The sequence below is a fragment of the Lycium ferocissimum genome, chromosome 12 (genome assembly GCF_029784015.1).
Source record: "Lycium ferocissimum isolate CSIRO_LF1 chromosome 12, AGI_CSIRO_Lferr_CH_V1, whole genome shotgun sequence".
In the NCBI taxonomy this organism is placed as follows: Eukaryota; Viridiplantae; Streptophyta; class Magnoliopsida; order Solanales; family Solanaceae; genus Lycium; species Lycium ferocissimum.
Window position 1 is genome coordinate 35955431 of NC_081353.1, and position 18242 is coordinate 35973672.

General features: G+C 31.8%; 2 protein-coding genes across 7 annotated transcripts; both read right to left on the bottom strand.

Annotated features, from left to right (window-relative positions):
* Window positions 1-5141: 5141 nt before the first annotated feature.
* Window positions 5142-11423, bottom strand: LOC132041132 (uncharacterized). 6 transcript variants are annotated; one of them, XM_059431926.1, is made up of 14 exons: window positions 11334-11423; window positions 11091-11236; window positions 9347-9395; window positions 9113-9259; window positions 8354-8433; window positions 8162-8231; window positions 7860-7950; window positions 7527-7596; window positions 6895-6990; window positions 6704-6803; window positions 6470-6556; window positions 6297-6385; window positions 5827-6188; window positions 5142-5277 (listed from the first exon to the last, which is right to left on the bottom strand). In XM_059431926.1, exons 1-13 carry the CDS (start codon window positions 11380-11382, stop codon window positions 6039-6041), a joined length of 1224 nt encoding a protein of 407 aa, XP_059287909.1. In that variant the 5' UTR covers window positions 11383-11423; the 3' UTR covers window positions 5142-5277; window positions 5827-6038. The 6 variants fall into 6 exon arrangements, with proteins under 6 accessions (XP_059287909.1, XP_059287908.1, XP_059287911.1 ...); XM_059431925.1 differs by having other exon boundaries at window positions 8162-8234; XM_059431928.1 differs by lacking the exon at window positions 5142-5277 and having other exon boundaries at window positions 6052-6188; window positions 6297-6383; window positions 6470-6545; window positions 8162-8234.
* A 4617-nt stretch (window positions 11424-16040) lies between these two features.
* LOC132039561 (TPD1 protein homolog 1-like) lies at window positions 16041-17306 on the bottom strand. The gene is made up of 2 exons (XM_059430040.1): window positions 16991-17306; window positions 16041-16387 (listed from the first exon to the last, which is right to left on the bottom strand). The coding sequence occupies exons 1-2, from the start codon at window positions 17181-17183 to the stop codon at window positions 16086-16088; spliced, it is 495 nt and encodes a 164-aa protein (XP_059286023.1). The 5' UTR covers window positions 17184-17306; the 3' UTR covers window positions 16041-16085.
* Between the last annotated feature and the right edge of the window lie 936 nt (window positions 17307-18242).

An 18242-nucleotide genomic window follows, 5' to 3' on the forward strand; every position in this document is an offset into this window, starting at 1 on the left:
CCAAAAGATTATCATCGGGGCTAGTGTATTCCAACAAAGCAATGGGACCATCTACATTATCTAAATTATCAACCATGTGACAGACATAGATTTCAATAGTATCCCATTTTCAAAACTTTGTGAAATTTCGAAAATGTCCCTATCGGTTGATTTCTACAACACTATCACTATTAGGTATCCTAACACAAAATGAACAACTTGTAGTATACCCAGTTCTTTAATATAATCCCTTAGTTCAAAAAAGGACAACCTATCCACATCAATATCCAAAACTACATTATTGTCCACCTCATACTTTGGTTGCCCAATTACTAACATCCAAAACCCCACCATGATGCCATCTCAATGTTACTAATACAAACCCACTCATACTCCGAAATTACAATTCGGAATAGTACAAACAATCGGACCACACATATACAATAACAATAGATGGTCAACAACAATCACAACCCCACACACACATCAAATAACAACAATTAAATTCGGACTTCGACAATACAAGGCCAAACGACAGGTATAAAATCACATTTTGGGGTGAAAATAAATTGGACGCAATTACAACAAGAATACTACACGACATAAGATTACACATCTCTTAACCCCAAATAACCCCAATTTAAACTAGGAAAAACCCATAATTTTTTAACAAACCCTAGAAATTCACATACGACAATTCCATAAATCCTATATAATATGGAAAAAAATAAACTTTATGCGTACAAATACTGACAAAGAACAAGACTAACTTTGGTATTTTTTCGGTTCACTAAAAACGAAGATCAATCGACGATTTCGGGTCAAAATCCACCGCGATGTTACCACCTAAAGTTAGTTTAACTATGATTCACACCGATTTGCGAGCTTTAAAATGGTATTTGAGTGATTAATATGGCGAAATCGAGTGGAAGGTGAGAGAGAATTTTGGATTTCAAATTTTGGAAACCAAAATAATGAAAATGACCGTCCGATTTTAATTTTATGAGCGCGTGCATACACTCAAACTCGTTTGAGTGACTTTGTCCGGTTGAAAAAGCGAAAATAATACACAAAAATAAGTCCGTGGGGGTCATAGGACCCCATAGCAAAGTTGAGGTGTGTTATGGCAAATTTGGCCATAGTTTGATTGTGTTTTGAATACTTTTCCCTAAAAAAAAAAGTGCAGACTTTGTATTCTTAGCAAACACTAATATAATAAAGTTTTAGATGCCGAGCACAAATTATAATGTTATATCAATCGTGTTTTGAACATAGTGTGTGTGTATATATATATATATATATATATATATATATATATATATATATATATATATATATTATATGCAAAAAATAGTGCAAACTAATAATGTCCAAAAGGTTCGGCCCCATACTAAACAACACCGAGCAATAAAAAAAAGAAAGAAAAAAAAAGTGGAACTCACCACATCCAAACTCACGGGAAAAAAAAAGTGGACCCCATATTAACGAATCAAGCAATATTTAAAAAAAAAAAGTGAATCCCATATTAATGAAACAAACAATGTTAAAAAACAAATGTTTAGAAAATCAAACAATTAAATCAATAATGATGCCACATGCGTATCAACCCATTAGTGGGAGTAAATAAAATTATTATGCAAAGAACATACTTAAAATACTCATGGAAAAAAAAAATGGACCCATATTAAAAAAAAAAAAAACTGTGCACCCATATACTAAAAAACCAAACAATATTCATGTAATTCCTAAAGTATCCCATCAAGTCAATAATAGTGGATTCATTGCCACATGCATATTAACCCATTAGTGAGAGCAAATGAAATTATTGCACAACAAAAAATATGGACCTTATATTATTACTTTTCTTCAAAATATTTAATTCTTTATTTGTTATTCCGCCATGTCATTTGTTTATTATGTTTACTAAAATAAATATACTTAAAATATATATATTCCGCCATGTCATTTATTTATTATGTTTACTAAAATAAATATACTTAAAATATATATATTTAAAAAATAAGATACAATTTAATTACTTTTTTATTTTTATTCTTACTCTAATAAATGTGAAAAGAGATTAATATCAAATGAAGATCAAATAATGAATAAGATAAATTAGTCAAATTATAATTCTAATTCACGTTTCCTTAAAAAATCATGCAAAAGATAACATGACAAGTAAAATGAGCTAAACCGAAAATATTTACTAAAATGTAAAATTAATTTAATAATGTGAATTAAAATTATCCAAATAAAAATTTGATAAAAATAATAAGTATTTTACACTTTTAAATTAATCGAATTAACATTAAAAATATCTCTTGACGCTCAAATATTGCTATTATTTTATCTCAAAGAGAGGAAAATAATTTTCTTTAAACAAGTCTTCTCTTTAAAAAGTATTAATAAATTTTCGTAGCAAACACGAATAAAATAAAGTTTTAGATACGAAAGACAAACTACGTTTGTTATATTAATTGTATTTTGGACATAGTATATATATATATATATATATATATATATATATATATATATATATATATATATATATATATATTTATTTAAACACAACTATATATACATAGATACACTATAATCCGTCAAAGTTTGGGCGCGCGGGCATAAGCCATCTAGTAAAATATAGAAACACTAAACTTTCATTGTTGAAAGCCACCACAGATAGTGTCAAAACTTTTAGCCATCACTTGAATATCTTTGTTTGTTAGTCATTAGTCAAATTCTTACTGCAGGGGTCTAATCAAGCACTTACAACCTTAAAAAACATTTTGCAAATTATCCAAATATATGAAATACCAAAAGAAGAACATAACTATGAATAGAATTTTAGAGCTCGTGAGTACAAAGTGACTGTGATTCATTATATATATATGTGTGTGTCATTTCTTAAAAGTTCCATAAAAACATATATGATTCGAATTGAAAACAGTGAGTATGATTGGTAATTTGCAAAATATTGGTTGGACGTGCAACAAATAGCTAGGTGACATCTGGTTAAAAAAAATGAAGAAGAAAAATTGGCAAAAATAGTTTCATTGTTTTTTGCAAAAGCTGAATTTTTTTTTCTTTGTTGACGTCTGTTTATGAAAAAAATAATTTCGTAGAAATTTGGAAAAAGGTTCTTGCAAAATCTATATTCCATTTTTTTAACCACACATAGAGGTTACTTTTCGATTTCAGTGACAGGCTAAAGTTGCTGTGATATACTATCAAATGGCTGATTAAAAAACAAGACGTAGAAATTGGAAATAAGAGCATCTTAAGAAATCACAAACATAGGCAAGCCACCTCATATGACTATATCATTATTATTAATAATAATATCCCCTCTAGTGAAATAATAAATTAATTTTCAGTAGCCATCGATCATTTTCTCATCATATTATTAGTAAGTTTTCATGATTTTTGTGCTTTTTTTTGGGTCCAGTTTCTGCAAATAGCACTCCATCATTGACTAAATAGTTGGAGAGCTTGGACTTGCGCATCTAATTGCTGAAACTTAACAGTATATTAAATCTTATTTGGTTTGTCTCAAATCTCAACATATTTAAAATGGATTATTATCTGGTATGCACTAACTGAATAAATAAAATTTTATACCATCTTTGTAATTTAACCTGCTGAATAAGGTTATTTGCCTTATTTTAGTATACCAACGTTGTAATTTAACCTTTCATTACTACACTTCGTATTGTTAAAGTATAGAAGTTAAAATCCTGAATACAAGGTAAAAAACGACATATAAATTGATCTTTCTGCATTACTTTGGGTCAAAAGTGACAATTCCAAAGATCCTTAAGTAGACCGTGAAACACACTAACATACGTACCCAAGAACAATTCTATCTTATTTTTTATAGAGGATGAAGCTCTATACACAGACATGGTGACAATTTTTTACACTATCAGTTCACTTATAAGGTAATTACACGCAAATTTTTTAATAAACATCTGAAAGCAAAGTCCTAAGATTGATAAATTCCTCCCATTAAATCGGTAGATCGGTAGAGTGCTGCAGCTCCTTCAAATCAATTATATTGACAACAGTTCACAGTCCGACTGCTAATTCAAGTTACCTTTCAACTGGACAAGGCGTCTCTTTGTCTACATAAATAACTTACTTCCTAACTACCAAACGCGGTATAAGGATGCACAAATTAATACAGGGATAAGGTGTTTCTTTAGTAGCTACCAAACGTGGTATAAGTTATGCAGAAATTAATACATGAATAAAATGTTTCTTACCAAACGACCCTGATAGTATAAAATCTTTGCACTATCAGTGTATATATAACTTAAACCCCTTTTTGATATTGCAATCTTGGGAAGGAATCGTAACATAGAAAGTGAAAAAATCTAATCTCAATATGAAATAGCCAGGATTATCATGAATACCATTGGATGTCAAGTAATCTTAGTACTATATAACCCTACAGTTTTGTGGTTCTTCTGTACCCGAGATAGGATATTAGTACATCATTCAACATTATTCTGCACATGTAATACAATTCTAGAGTTCGTACACGGGCTTAAATACTGAGTTACAAATGCGAGAACGAGTTTACTAAATGCTGGAAGAGGGTATTATTGGAATCAATCGTCCCTGCAACTGAGGTCACGTTCAATCACATGCCCCCACATCTTATCACATTCCAGTCCATCCCATAAACAAGATTCTTTGCTCATATTCCATGAATTGTCTTTGGATAAGATTTCTGACGGTAGTAATCACAAATCCTAGATGAAGGACCTACAGTAGGCGTTTTCTTGAATTTTAGAAGGGAATGCTTTGATCAGAATTTTTTGTCCAAATAGAGTATGATCATCTAGCATCTGTGATTACTATGGTAAAAGACCTTATCCAAAAACAATTTCATGGAATATGAGCAGAGATTGTTGCTTATGGGATGGAGTAACCTGTGATGAGATGTCCGGCCAAATGATCGAACTTGACATCAGTAGTACCCTGTGGGGCCCGATTTATTCCAATAGCACCCTCTTCCAGCTCTCTCATTTCCAAACGCCCAACCTTTCTTGGAATAACTACTACAATTCTCACATCTCAGCCGATAGATGACTTCAACTGTATTTAACAAGGTCAAGTTCGGAACTTGCTGATACACTTGTTAGAACTGGTCGCGCTGGTCATGAGTTAATCACCAAATTGTGACTTCGGCTTCGCTAGAACTGCAATTCGTTAACTCACACATTGTAGGCTAGAGTCCACGCAATCTGTATGCTATACAGATTTATTTGCCGCCTTTGCGTCAAGAATTTCCTAATGAAGACATGATCACATGAGCCAAAACTTAGTAAGATGAAGTACCAAAAAAGAGGAAAACAATGTACAAAAAGATAAATACTGGATACAGAAAATTAAGTATAGAAATGTTAAGCAAACAAGAATATTAATGGAGCAGATTTTTCTAATAACAATAAGATTCCAAAAGAATGATATACAATATGTGCAAGTGTGTGCGCTCATGTCATTGTATATCCATATATCACAAGATCATCATTGGCATGAACAACATAGACATCACAAGTTTTAAAGATCTTATGGCATGATTTGCCGTTTTGACACTAGAAAATAGACATATTTGGCTTATGCTTATACATTTCATGACTTTAAAAGCAAAATGAACTTAGTAATATATGTAAAATGGTTGTTTGTAAAGGAAGGTCAAGTATAACATTTAGCTGAAGCAAGCTAATTAATAAAGCACTTAACAGCATTAAAAAAACTGCCAGGGACTAGATACATTTAGCAATAGTCTACCAAAGTAGCTAATGAGTCAATTGAAGAAGTTGAGATTAGAGAGCACACCGTTAAATCAAAATTTTGAAGCCTTCCCCTGCGAATCTGCAATGATGTATTATGTATATCTACATTCTGTATGAGCTATAAAACCGTTATCTCTGATTTTGACCTTTGTACTTGATACTTATTCTACCAACAACCATCATCAATCCTTGGACAGGCCTTCCCGAGACCTCGTAATTCTAAACTCCTGCTGGTGTATCAACCTCAGATGCAATCTAAGTGCTCTGATTCTGGCGGTTGTAACATTTAACAGTTCCAACCAGAGCAACTGATTCAATAATAGCCTGCAGCAGTTGCTCGGGGAAATCTTCGACACGAGCAAGTCCGTGATGACTTTGCACAGAACTCAAAACCCTACCGACTATCTGAAGGAAGAGAATAAGAAGATGAAATTATGATACGGATATCGTATTTAGTCTACGCAGTTGATTGCATAGATAGAATAAATTCCATGATTGGCAATAAGGACTTACCTTTCGTGCATAGCCACCAAAAGCCACACCAGCGATCAAAGCATTTGGTGAATATAAGGTGCTCGGAATTGTCTCATATCTCGAAGCCTCTAAACAAATGTGCAGATTGATGTCAAAAGTTCAGTGTTATATTGAATATGAACTTCAGAAAACGTGGATTGTGGGGCTGATACCATGTATGGTCGGTGTTTGGAATAATCTTTCTTTTTTCAACCCCTCTACTGTGTGAGCATTTGTACCACCAGCCAGCTGAAGGAAACCTATGATGTAGGAAGAATCTTTAAATTGCACCAGCAAGTAGTTTATAGCAATAGCCGACAATGAGTTGTATTAGTATGTCATTTATCAGAATTACAATGAGTTGTATTGGTATGTCATTTATCAGAAGAATTATTTTATGTGCAAACCTTTAGGCTTGTCTCCAGCAGAGGCCAATTTTAGTGCAAAAGCAATTGCATCTCTCGTGGCACCTCGCCCAATATCTCCACTCATTGGTCGACCATCCAACTTCAATTATGTCATTATCGAAAATGATGAGAAATATCTTCGGAGAGTCTTAGATCTAAATCAATAATTTGATAGGAAACATGATCTGCACCTGCCATAAGTTGAAGCATTGTATGTCGGCTTCCATTATGGAGTACATAGCTTTCATTGCAAGTATGGTTGAATCTCTCAAGTCTGGAAAGCTAACCTGCAGGAAACCATGATAAAAAACAAATTTTTAACTTACCTTTTTGAAACGGAATAATTTTTTTAGGGTTAGTAGTATTTTTGACCCCTTAGTTATTGGTAAATTCTGATTTTAGTCCCTATAATATCTGACTGAGCACATTAAACCTTCAATTAATCGAATTGTGCAATTTTGATCCATCTACTTGTGAATATTCACAAATTTAAAATAACTATTAATTGTTTCAAAACTCAATTACTATTGTGATAATGTTACATTTGTACTGTTACTTTATATTTGACAGTAATATAGCTTTGTAAATAGTCAAACATAACATATTTCTTACATGACGGGACCAAAAACACACATTTTAATTAATTGAAGGTTAAATATGCTGAGTCACATAACCCAAGGACCAAAACAGAAATTTATCAATAACTTAGGTATCAAAAGTGCTACTATCCCTTTTTTTTTTTAAAAAAAAAAAAAAAACTTAGTACATGATAGAATTTAATGTAGCCATCAGAGCTCAGAAAAAGAGTAATAGTTTCACATACTGCCACAAGCTTCAGATTTGCAGTTGAGTTCCCCAACCCAGTCCAAAGTTCTTTAAATACTGCAGGCTCCCTATTCCAAAAATGAAAAGCAGATAAGATACACTTTTTAGCTACAAATTGATGTCATAATGTGACAAAGAACTATTTGTACATTTTGTTGGTGATTTGTGTTGTTACAGGATTTAGGAGAACCAAAATTAGTGTATAAAATATATATCGTGAGTAGGTACCTATTCTACGGGTTAAGTTTGTGTCTCAATAGAATACGTAGTGAAAATCCACACTTAAATGATTTCAGGGAATATATTAACTGAAAAAACAAGTTATGCTAACCTTCCACTGGTGTGAATTTCTATGGCATCAACATCGTCCCTTTCAAGAAGTTCAGCTGTAGCAGTAACATCTCTCACATATGTAATAGCTCCTAAATCAACATAAGATTTTTTCATGAATTCAATTTGCAGAAAAACAACAATGCTAACATAAAAGTGCACAGGACTAGAAGTGAATAGATGAGCAGCATCACGCCAAAAGCATGGTGACAGAGAGAGAAACACATTTTTTTGCTTCTTTCTTTTTTTTTTTTTTTTTTTGGTGCGTCTAGAGAGACAAGTGATCACATTAATGGAACTCACTTATTTTGTCATAAGGACAAACGGGAAGGCAACGACCACAACCATAACAGCGCTCAGCCAAAACTCCGCCCTGCTATAGTTAGGGATGTAGCCTTTAGAAATGAATAAGCTTTAAAATAAATATAACAGGTTAACACCTACAAGATTAAGTGTATCATAGAATAAATCAAGGGAATTCAAAATGGAGATAACCTTTTGCAATATTGCATTAGCAGGACAGACTTTCTCACAAGGTCGCATGCAATCCTGGGGGCAATCATCCGGATCAAATTCTGCAACAATATCATAAACAACTAGATATTAAACCCAATAATCTTATTTAGGAATATTTTCAGTGATCCATTAGTAATCTCATTCCAGGTAAAATACAATCTCGGGGTCTAGAGCTAATTTTCCCAGTAGCATTCATTTTCAAAAGGGCTACTATCTGCCCATTTCAGGATAATGACCATGCATTAGAAACTACTCTTTTTGATAAACTAGATTTCTTTGAGCTAAATTCTTCTGATAGTCCGTCATGGAATGTTTGGTAAAGTAAAATACGATCATATGTTTGGTAAAGTAAGATACGATCATACTTTAAATGCAAAAAAGACTGATTAGAAAGGCTGAATATGAAAAACAAAGTTCTTAAAATAAGAATAATCAAAGCCAAAAAACTCAATGAAGTCAACATTTCACAGTTTCTAATGCTTCAGAAGAATAAGCACTGCAATCACAAGCCTACTTTTTTTTCATAACCGAGAAATCCCAGAGGCTCCATATGGCACGGTTCGGACATTGATGGATAACGGGCCCTCCCCTATACCCTTCTCCCCTTAAATATCAGGGTTTTGTGTATAGCATGGTTCCTTATAGTAAAAGAAAGCAAGAGACTTATACCTCTACATCAGGTAACAAAGATTATGAGTATCAGAAAGGACAAAAATATGCTGATGTGGAGGGAGTTACCAGCTTTACGAAAATGAAGATCTTCATCATCATTAACACTGATCATTACCCAAGGCCTTCGAATGTGCACGAGGGCTCTGGCTGCTTCTATCCCTTCATTTACAGCATTCACTACCGACGTCTCAGCAGCACAGTCAATGCAATCAACTACAATCAACAAACAAATTCACCAATCCTATGCAGGAAATAATGGTACCAAAATTATAAAGAGACAGTTAATGAATTATTTTTCACCTCCAGCAAGAGTATAAACCAGAGAAAGGTTCCTGATATCCACCAAATCCTACAAAACCAAGAAAGATACAATTTCTCAAATACGTTACCATGTCTATGCATTTTGTATAATCTTCACTTAGTTTATACTAGCTTCATTTCACTTTAATGACAGTATTCGACTACACATACTAGCTTCATTTCACTTTAATGACAGTATTCGACTACACATGGAATTTAAGATGTTAAGTTTGACTTATATTATACCCTCTCTCTGTTCTATACTTCTATTTTATATGGCGGTGCTTGACCAAACACAGAGTTTAAGAAAGAAAGAAAGAAAGAAAGAAAGTAAAGCGTTTGGCCATAGATTCCAAACATTTCTCACTTTTTTTTGGAATTTATGGAGTTGGAATTGAAGATAGAATTGTTTCGGAATAGAATCGTGTTCGGTTAAACCTTTTGCAGAGAATATTTGGAACAATGTTCATGTTTGAATGTACTTAAATACAACTTTGAAAGTGAAAAGACAGTAGGAAAACAAGTTATAAGCTGTTTTCGAAATTTGAAATACAACTTCAAGTTGGATTTAGAATTTTCATGGCCAAACACTGATTTTCAAATAAAGTGAAAAATTACAACAACAACAACATACCCAGTGGAATCCCACAATGTGGGGTCTGGGGAGGGTAGAGTGTACGCAGACCTTACCCCCACCTTGAAAGGTAGAGAGGCTGTTTCCGAAAGACAAATAAAGTGAAAAAATATTCCGGAAAAAAGGTGAATAATTTTTATGGCCAAATGGGGTCTAATATTTTTGAAACTTTTATCTTAAAGATATAATAGACATTTTTGTGGCTATAAAGCTTTTCATTCAAGGATAAATGAGAAGTTTATAGTTAAATTATTTTTAAAAATAGAAAGGTATTTTTTTTTAACAGACTAAGAATGAAAGAATGCCACATAAAATTGAACATAAGGAGTATTAATGATTATAATATAATAGAACTAGTATTAACAGAAAGAAAAGCATTAAAATAGAACAAAAACAACAACAACCACCCCAAAAAATGAATTGGAAGAACAAAGTAATTGATTTTGATTATACAAAGAACCCAAAACAAAAAATTGGCTGTAGAAAAGTGTAAAGGTGGAGTCTTCAGAGTGAATGAAGGGTTAATAAGTGAAGACCTCAAAGCTAGCACCACAAATAAACTTGACCAAATTGTCCTTTTGAAGAGATTCAACAACTTGTGAAATAAGCTAGTACATTGAATTTGAATTCTCCTAATTTGTGAAATTTGCATAATATAAAACACTATCAAACAATTTGAGACACCCCTTCTTGATTAAAAAAAAAATGAGACACCCCTAAACTGAAAGAGTACCTTATAAATTAAAACAGCAAAGTAATTGATTTTGATTATACAAAACAACCCCAAAAAAATATCACAAGTTAATTTTATGAGATAGGTTTACAACCACACAAATAAGCTTATTTTTACCACAAATTTCAAAAATCTTTTCTTTCTTTCTTAAACTCCGTGTTAAGTCAAACGGTGTCACATAAATTGGGACGGGGAGAGTATCAAACAATTTGAGACACCCCTTCTTGATAAGAAAACATAAAAAATATTAACACCCCTAAACTGAAGGAGTACCTTATGAATTAAGTAGTAGATTTTGATTATATATATATATATATAAAATAAAAAAACTGTGGAAAAGTGTAAAGGTGGAATCTTTGAGTGTAATAAGTGAAGACCTCAAAGCTAGCACCACAAATGAGCTTGACCCAATTTCCCTTTTGAAGAGAGTCAACAGGATTACTATTTATAAAAGGAATAACTGTCTTCTTTATGATGCTTTTCACTTTTTCCACACCATTGAACTTGCTGTAATTAAGCTGATCTGTAATGGAAAAACCAAATAAATTCAAGAAAGTTGAAAATTATAAAGAGATTAATACTAAAGAAAAGACTCAAATTATTACCTTGCAATTTGGTACCTTGCAATTTGGTACCAAGTGAAGCAAAGCAAGGTATGTTCAAAGCCATTATCTTGTTTTATACAAGAGCATGTTTGGATAAGAGGATGTTTTGTTATCTATATAATCTTCAAGTTTTTGAAATTACAGTTTCACCCCTTTAATTGTTTGAAATGTTAAGATATACCCACAGGTTTGTAGTTTGTCATCATATTTGTCTTTTATTTACCTATCAACCAATACAAGTTCCTATCATTATCATTTATTTCAATATGCCCCCACTAATGGGTTTTTAGTGGTGTGGAGAAATGATTTGATTTGGTTGATATGGTAAAAGTCACATAGGTCCATGTTTAGACTTTTTTAATTGTTCAGGTTAATATTTTGGCTTAATGCACATGTGGCCTCCTAAATTTGTGCATTTTTTTTCATTTTGACATCTTAACTAAGTGTTATTCCTATTAAACCCCCGAACTTGGACACAATCGGACTTACATAGCATATATGGTGGGTTGAATTTTCTTAGCCTTGCGCGTGAATGTCAACCGCATCCTATGTGGAACATTCAACCAATTAAAACACCCCGCGTATTTTAATTATGCACATCAAATATTAAGTTTTGGTTTTGGTTTTTTTAGTTTTCATTTTTGGTTTCCAGTTCTGGTTTCTTATTTTTCCGTTTTTATTTTCCTATTTTGGGTTTTTATTTTCCAGTTCTTGTTTCTTACTTTTTAGTTTTCAATTTTGATTTCTTATTTTCCAATTTTGTTATTTGATTGGTTTAAGTGGTGGTTCTTCACTTGTATAACACAGTAGCACACTTATTTCTATCTAATGTGTATAATTAAAATGGGTGGGTGCTTTAATTGGTTGAATTTTTCACGTAGAATGGGATTGACACACATGCACAAGGCTAAAAAAAATGGCTATATATATATCTTTATGTAAGTCGAATTGTGTTTGATAGGCAACAAAAAGCGGAGTTCGAGGTTCAATAGGAACAACATTTAATTGAGGTGCCAAAATGAAAAAAAGGGACAAGTATAGGGGGGCGCATATGCATTAAGCCTACTATTTATAATAGTTAATTTTTAGGAGTGCGTTTCAAATCATTGCGAAATGTAAGCATATGTAAATTATTTTTATACTTTAAGAATAAACTTGAAATTTTTGTTTGTCCATATAACTCCATCGTGACAAATGTAATGCACATCCAACGGTGTGGGACATAATGATCAATAAAGTGGGAGAAAAATCATAAAGTATCTGTAAATAGAGAAATCAAATAAATTCAAGAAAATTGAAAATTTTAAAGAGATTAAGACCAAAGGAAAGACCCAAATTAGTACCTTGCAATTTGGTGCCAAGTGAAGCACGGCAACGTATGCTCAGAGCCATTATCTTGTTTTACAAGAGCTTCTCTTTGGATAAAGAGTATGTGGAGGAGATTGTTTGTGTAAAGAATCTTCAAGTTTTGGAAACTAAAATTTCACCCCCTTTAATTTTTTTGAAAAGGTTCAAATAAATTTGTCTTATCTACGCCCTCCATCTACTTATTGATTCATAAAAGTCCTTATCGTTATCTTTCATTTCAAATATGCCCTAATTCTACATCCCATTGTGCAACCATACACCCACGTTTGTGATTTAGCGGATATGGTAAAAGCCACGCAGGTATGTATATTTGGACATGTTTCAATTGTTCAGAAGTATAATTATGCATTTTCAATTATTCATGGGTAATATAAATGATTTTTATAGTTTAAGAGTAAACTTTGATCTTTTATTTGTCCACATGACTCTATCGTGACAAATGTAATGCACATCCAAGGGTGTTGCTTAGTAATCGATAAATTGGGCGAAAAATCATGAAATATCTGGTTCAAACCACAGTGAGGGAAAAAACACTATGTAATTTTTTACAGGTGTTTGAGCTTTAGCGTGCACCCCAGTAAAACAGTTGAGGTTTGCGTAGACCTGACCGAACACCACCACCGTCGTAAGAGAAATGAATACAATACTTTTTTTTGTACAATAATTTATGTAATGATACGATAAGACATCACTTTTTGGTACCAAAAAATGAAGTAAGCTTTCTTATTATAAAAGACAGAGACTACAAAGAGAAAAGGAAAACACACACATAGCTCTCTTCTCTTTTTTTACTTCTCTTAACATGACATTAAAATGGAAAATTAAACAAACTAAATGTTGATTTTGACTAGCAAAATTTAGCAGACTTGAAGGATAAAGGGTACATAAATGTAGTTAAGTGAATCTGATAATATTCCCAGCCTCCAAAGGTCTTCCTTCATTAACCAAACAATCATCAACATTAAGCCTCTTGAAAGTTGTTGGATTCACTATTTTTGCAGAAGAAAATTCACCACAATGGAAATGAATATTTGAGGCTGCACATTTTGTAGAACATGTGTTGATAATTTCAACTATATATTGTGGAATCCCATGGGGGTTTGAAGTCCTGCCTTGTGAAATACTTATATCTTTGCCTGTGCAAATCACTGTCATAATTGCCAAAAAACAAGAGTTTAAGTTGGTAATTAATTCCATTGGACAGTGTATGGGAGCAAATCCGGATTCAAAATCTTAAGTATGGGTTTCTATAAACACATCAAATTAATAACTAAGCTCATATGCTACTAAAAACACACGAACAAAAATATCAAGGGTGGTCCATTGGAAAAGCCTACGACGAGCCAATTTCCAATGGCTCCCTGCAAAATTGTCAAAATCAAATATTTAGAGGTATCTAGTGAATTTTTAATACATGAGCAAAAGCGTCTAGATTGACATAAACTCACATATCATATTGTAAACGCGCCCCTGTATATATACTTTTACAACATCGAACTACTGAATAATGTGTCTACTTCCTCTGTTTCATTTTATGTGTGAGATCTATATTAGTATACAAATCAAATTACTTAATTTTTATAGTGTCAATTTAGACTACATGGAACGTTCGATTTTTGTTAAAAAAAAACATTATGTATTAAGAAGCTATATAAAGGTACTACTACGTATAAGTCACGAAAGTAAATAATTGAAATTATTTAAGTGAAAAATATTTGATAAAAAGTGGTTAAAGAAATACCTTTTTAAATCTTCAAGTAGTAATTATGTCACACAAAATGAAACAAATAGAATAACATCAACAAACATGATCTAATTATACCCTGGATAAAAGTTAACAGCAGATTAGTTACATTGTTTGAATAAATTAATAACACCTGTTAATGTATATAAAACCAGCCAAACTGAAGCACGTTTAGTTTGGAAGAATTACCTTGTTATTAACATGAAATGATTAAGTACTTCACAAAGATTTAAAATAAGTTACCTGCATTGGACAAGAATTTTCTGTTGTTGTAATACACCTCTTGTGGCATCGTTGTTGTGTTAATTTTGTTGTCATTACTAGAATTATGATCACTCAAAAAAAGTTCACTATTGCACCCTATAATAATATTCATGATAAAAAGGAAATAAAAAAAGAAATTCAAGAAATGACTCATTATGAACTTGAAAAATATTTTTAATTCTCAAAGAGACAGGGAGAAGGAATTTTAGTTGTAGAGAGAATATAATATATGCTTAGGAAAATAGTGAGGATTAGCAGAGTTTAAATAGCTACTAGAAATGAAAGATAATCATTAATTTTCGCAATTAGCAAAATTAAGTTTTCGTAATTACAGCTAATTTTTAGTCAATCAGTAATCTTGGAATGGGCAAATGCTTGTGTTACTTCTATTTAATTTTAATTTATACTCAAATAAACTAACATTTATTACGTAATAGCAAAATTAATGTGTTTTTACTGCCATTTTTTATGGAGTTCCGGCATCAATGGCTTTCACCTTTTTTTTTTTTTCTTTCTATTAATAGTAACACTTCTTCTTCTTTTTTTTTTTTCTTTTTTTTTCTGTTAAGACTTGTAGTTGCAGACCGTATTATTGTGGTCGTAATTTTGCTAATAAGTAAAATCACTCATCTTTTCTTAAATACATGTCACAAAAATTAGTAAATATTTTGTTTTCATTGAAAAGTCATTCGATGTTGTCTAAGTATCATATAAAATCATTAGGACGAAACAAATGAGCCACTTTCTATGATACTTATTAGACAGATCTAAGTGATTTGTTTGTTAAAAAACTATTTAATGATTTTTATGATACATAAAGATGGTGAATGACTTTTTCATTGAAAATAATTATTTAGTGATTTAATTAGTTTAATAACATAAAAGCCGAGCGACGATCCGTGAAATTACCCAAATTTCACTTTCATATTTGTCTGTGGAGAACGGTAAACTTGAGGCTTTACTTCACCAATCTTTTATTTTACCAAGTAATTTATTTTGAATTGTTGTCTCAGTGCCTATTACTATACGAATAATCTTCTTCGATTAAGGCTATTAAATTCAATTATTTTTTATTAAAAAGGAATCTCGGATCAAAAGTTTTGTTAGGACAAAATAACATTACTAAATAGTTCGAATCTAAATTAACTTTAGGCTATACATTATCTTTACTATCCTTCTTCCTTTTCTTATACTAATTATTATTACTTATAGTTCCCTCCACTAGCCCCCTTGAGAGAAAGATGTCGGCTGAAATGCAACTTGGAGCAAATCTAGACTTTATTGGGATTTGCCTTAACTCAAGTACTCAACACAACATGAATTAGAAACTAACATTTGGGCTTCATTTGAAAAATGTTAATATTTACATATAGATTCAAGACTCGTATTGATTAGCAAAACTTGGCAGACTTAAAAGAAAGAGGATACATAAATGAATTTGAGTAAGTAAATCTAATAATTTGGCTAGCCTTCAAAGGTTTTCCTTCATTAACCAAACAATCATCATAAGATAGTCTTTTAAAAGTTGTTGGATTTACTATTCTTGCTGAGGCGAACCAACCACAGTTCAGATGAATGTTGGAAGGGGCACAATTTGTAAAACATGTGTTAATAATTTCAACCATGAATTGTGGAATCCCAGTGGATGAATATTGGCTTTGGAAAATGCTTATATCCTTGTTTGTGCAAGATCCTGGAGATTGTCAAAACAACAATAAACAGTACTTAAATTAGTGTCAAGGAAATCAATGCTCCTTCCTTTTCAATTTGTTTGTTTTAAATTGACTATTTATAAAGTTTAAAAAAATAAAAAAGATTTTTGAGGGTTATGCTCTTAAACTAAAAACGTGTATAATGTATGGACCAAATACCTTTTGAATCTTGTGATCTTAAATAGGTCTTGTAATATTTTGAATGTAAAAATTTACATACTAGATATAGAAAGTGACGTTCTTTTATATAAAGACTAAAAAGGAAAGTCAAACAAATAAATTAAAATGAAGGGTAGGAGCAGAGCCAGTAAGAGGTGAGGGGTTCATACATAAGAGTAAAATTATTTTTTATATGTATATAGTAGATGTTGAACCTTTTTGGCTTCTTTCGTATGTCTACGTCTTAATATATTTTTAATCCGCTTAATAAAATCATGGCTCCGCCACTGATGGAGGGAGTACTTTCTTTTTGCACCCCTTCAGAAAAGCTAGAAAGAAAAAGGAATTTATACGGTATACCAAAAAGTTATCTACGATGAAAGCAAGCAAAAAGAATTAATAGTACTAAAGCTCATAAACTTTACCATAGGACAAAAGTTTCCTGTTGGTGAAGTATGCCTTTTCTGTGTTGATACTACTTGTGGTTCTGCTGCCATTTTGATGAAAGAATTTGTCTGAAATGGAAGGATGGAAAGAGTTCTGTTTTACATTACCAGACTTAATCATGATGACCAAAAAGAAACAAAAGCAGAAGAATTTCTGATGAATATGGCTCATGATAGATGAACTAAAAATGTGGACTAGTGTTTACAACTACTACTGAAGTTTTTTTCCAGAGTGAACTTTAGTTTGGTTTCACAAGAATACAAAGGAAATCCCCCACATAAAAAAGGAGGTGAGTTCAAGAAATTACTCCTACTACTTATATAATAATTGCCCTTGAGGAAGTATGTTATAGAAAGAGAAAACCTAGAGAAAGAAAATTAAAGTACACAGAGGTAAAAAGAGAGAACATTTTATAAACTTTTATACATCTCAAAGGCTTTTCGACAGTCTCATGGCTAGTCAAGCTGACTGAAGTCTCTATACTCGAGGAAAAGGAGTTCTTAAATATGTACTATATAAAAGAAATTTTACACTACTATATTACTTAAAAGATAATTATAGATAACTATTCATAAGAAATGAGATTAATTACTTAAAAAGGTAGACAAATTACATGTTGTAACATATTAAAGTGTAAAATTTCATTGTATATTACTCCCTTTGTCTTAATTTATGTAGCGCCTGTAGAGAAATATAGCAGAAGAAAGGTAAATCGGGAAGACCTTCTGCTAGCCCAAGATCGTTAACTAAGATCAGAAGATTCAACTAAAGAAGAGGAAGCTATGGAAAGGAAAAGTTTATTTGAATTGACTTGTAGTATTAGGTTACATTGGGGTTGGTTACAAATGACTAAGGCCACCCCTTTTTTATACTTGTGTAGGGATGGTTAGAAATACTTATACATCCATTAAAAAATCTGAGTATCTTTATCTCCTACCACTACTCTAGAATATCTTGATATTATTCTAGATACAAAAGGATCTAGATAATTCTATTCTCAACTATAAATATCTAAGTGTCTAGAATTTCTAGACATTTCCTAATACAATATATATCAAAGATATTACATTATAACTTTCTAGAAACTCTTCTAAATATCTATGATATTTATTCTTCCAAAAAATTAACTTTAATTTTTCACACTCCCCCTTAAAGTAATTTTTTGGAAGCTATCCTGAACTTGTCGCAGAAGAACTCAGACGAAGCTTTTGGACGTGCCTTGGTGAAGAT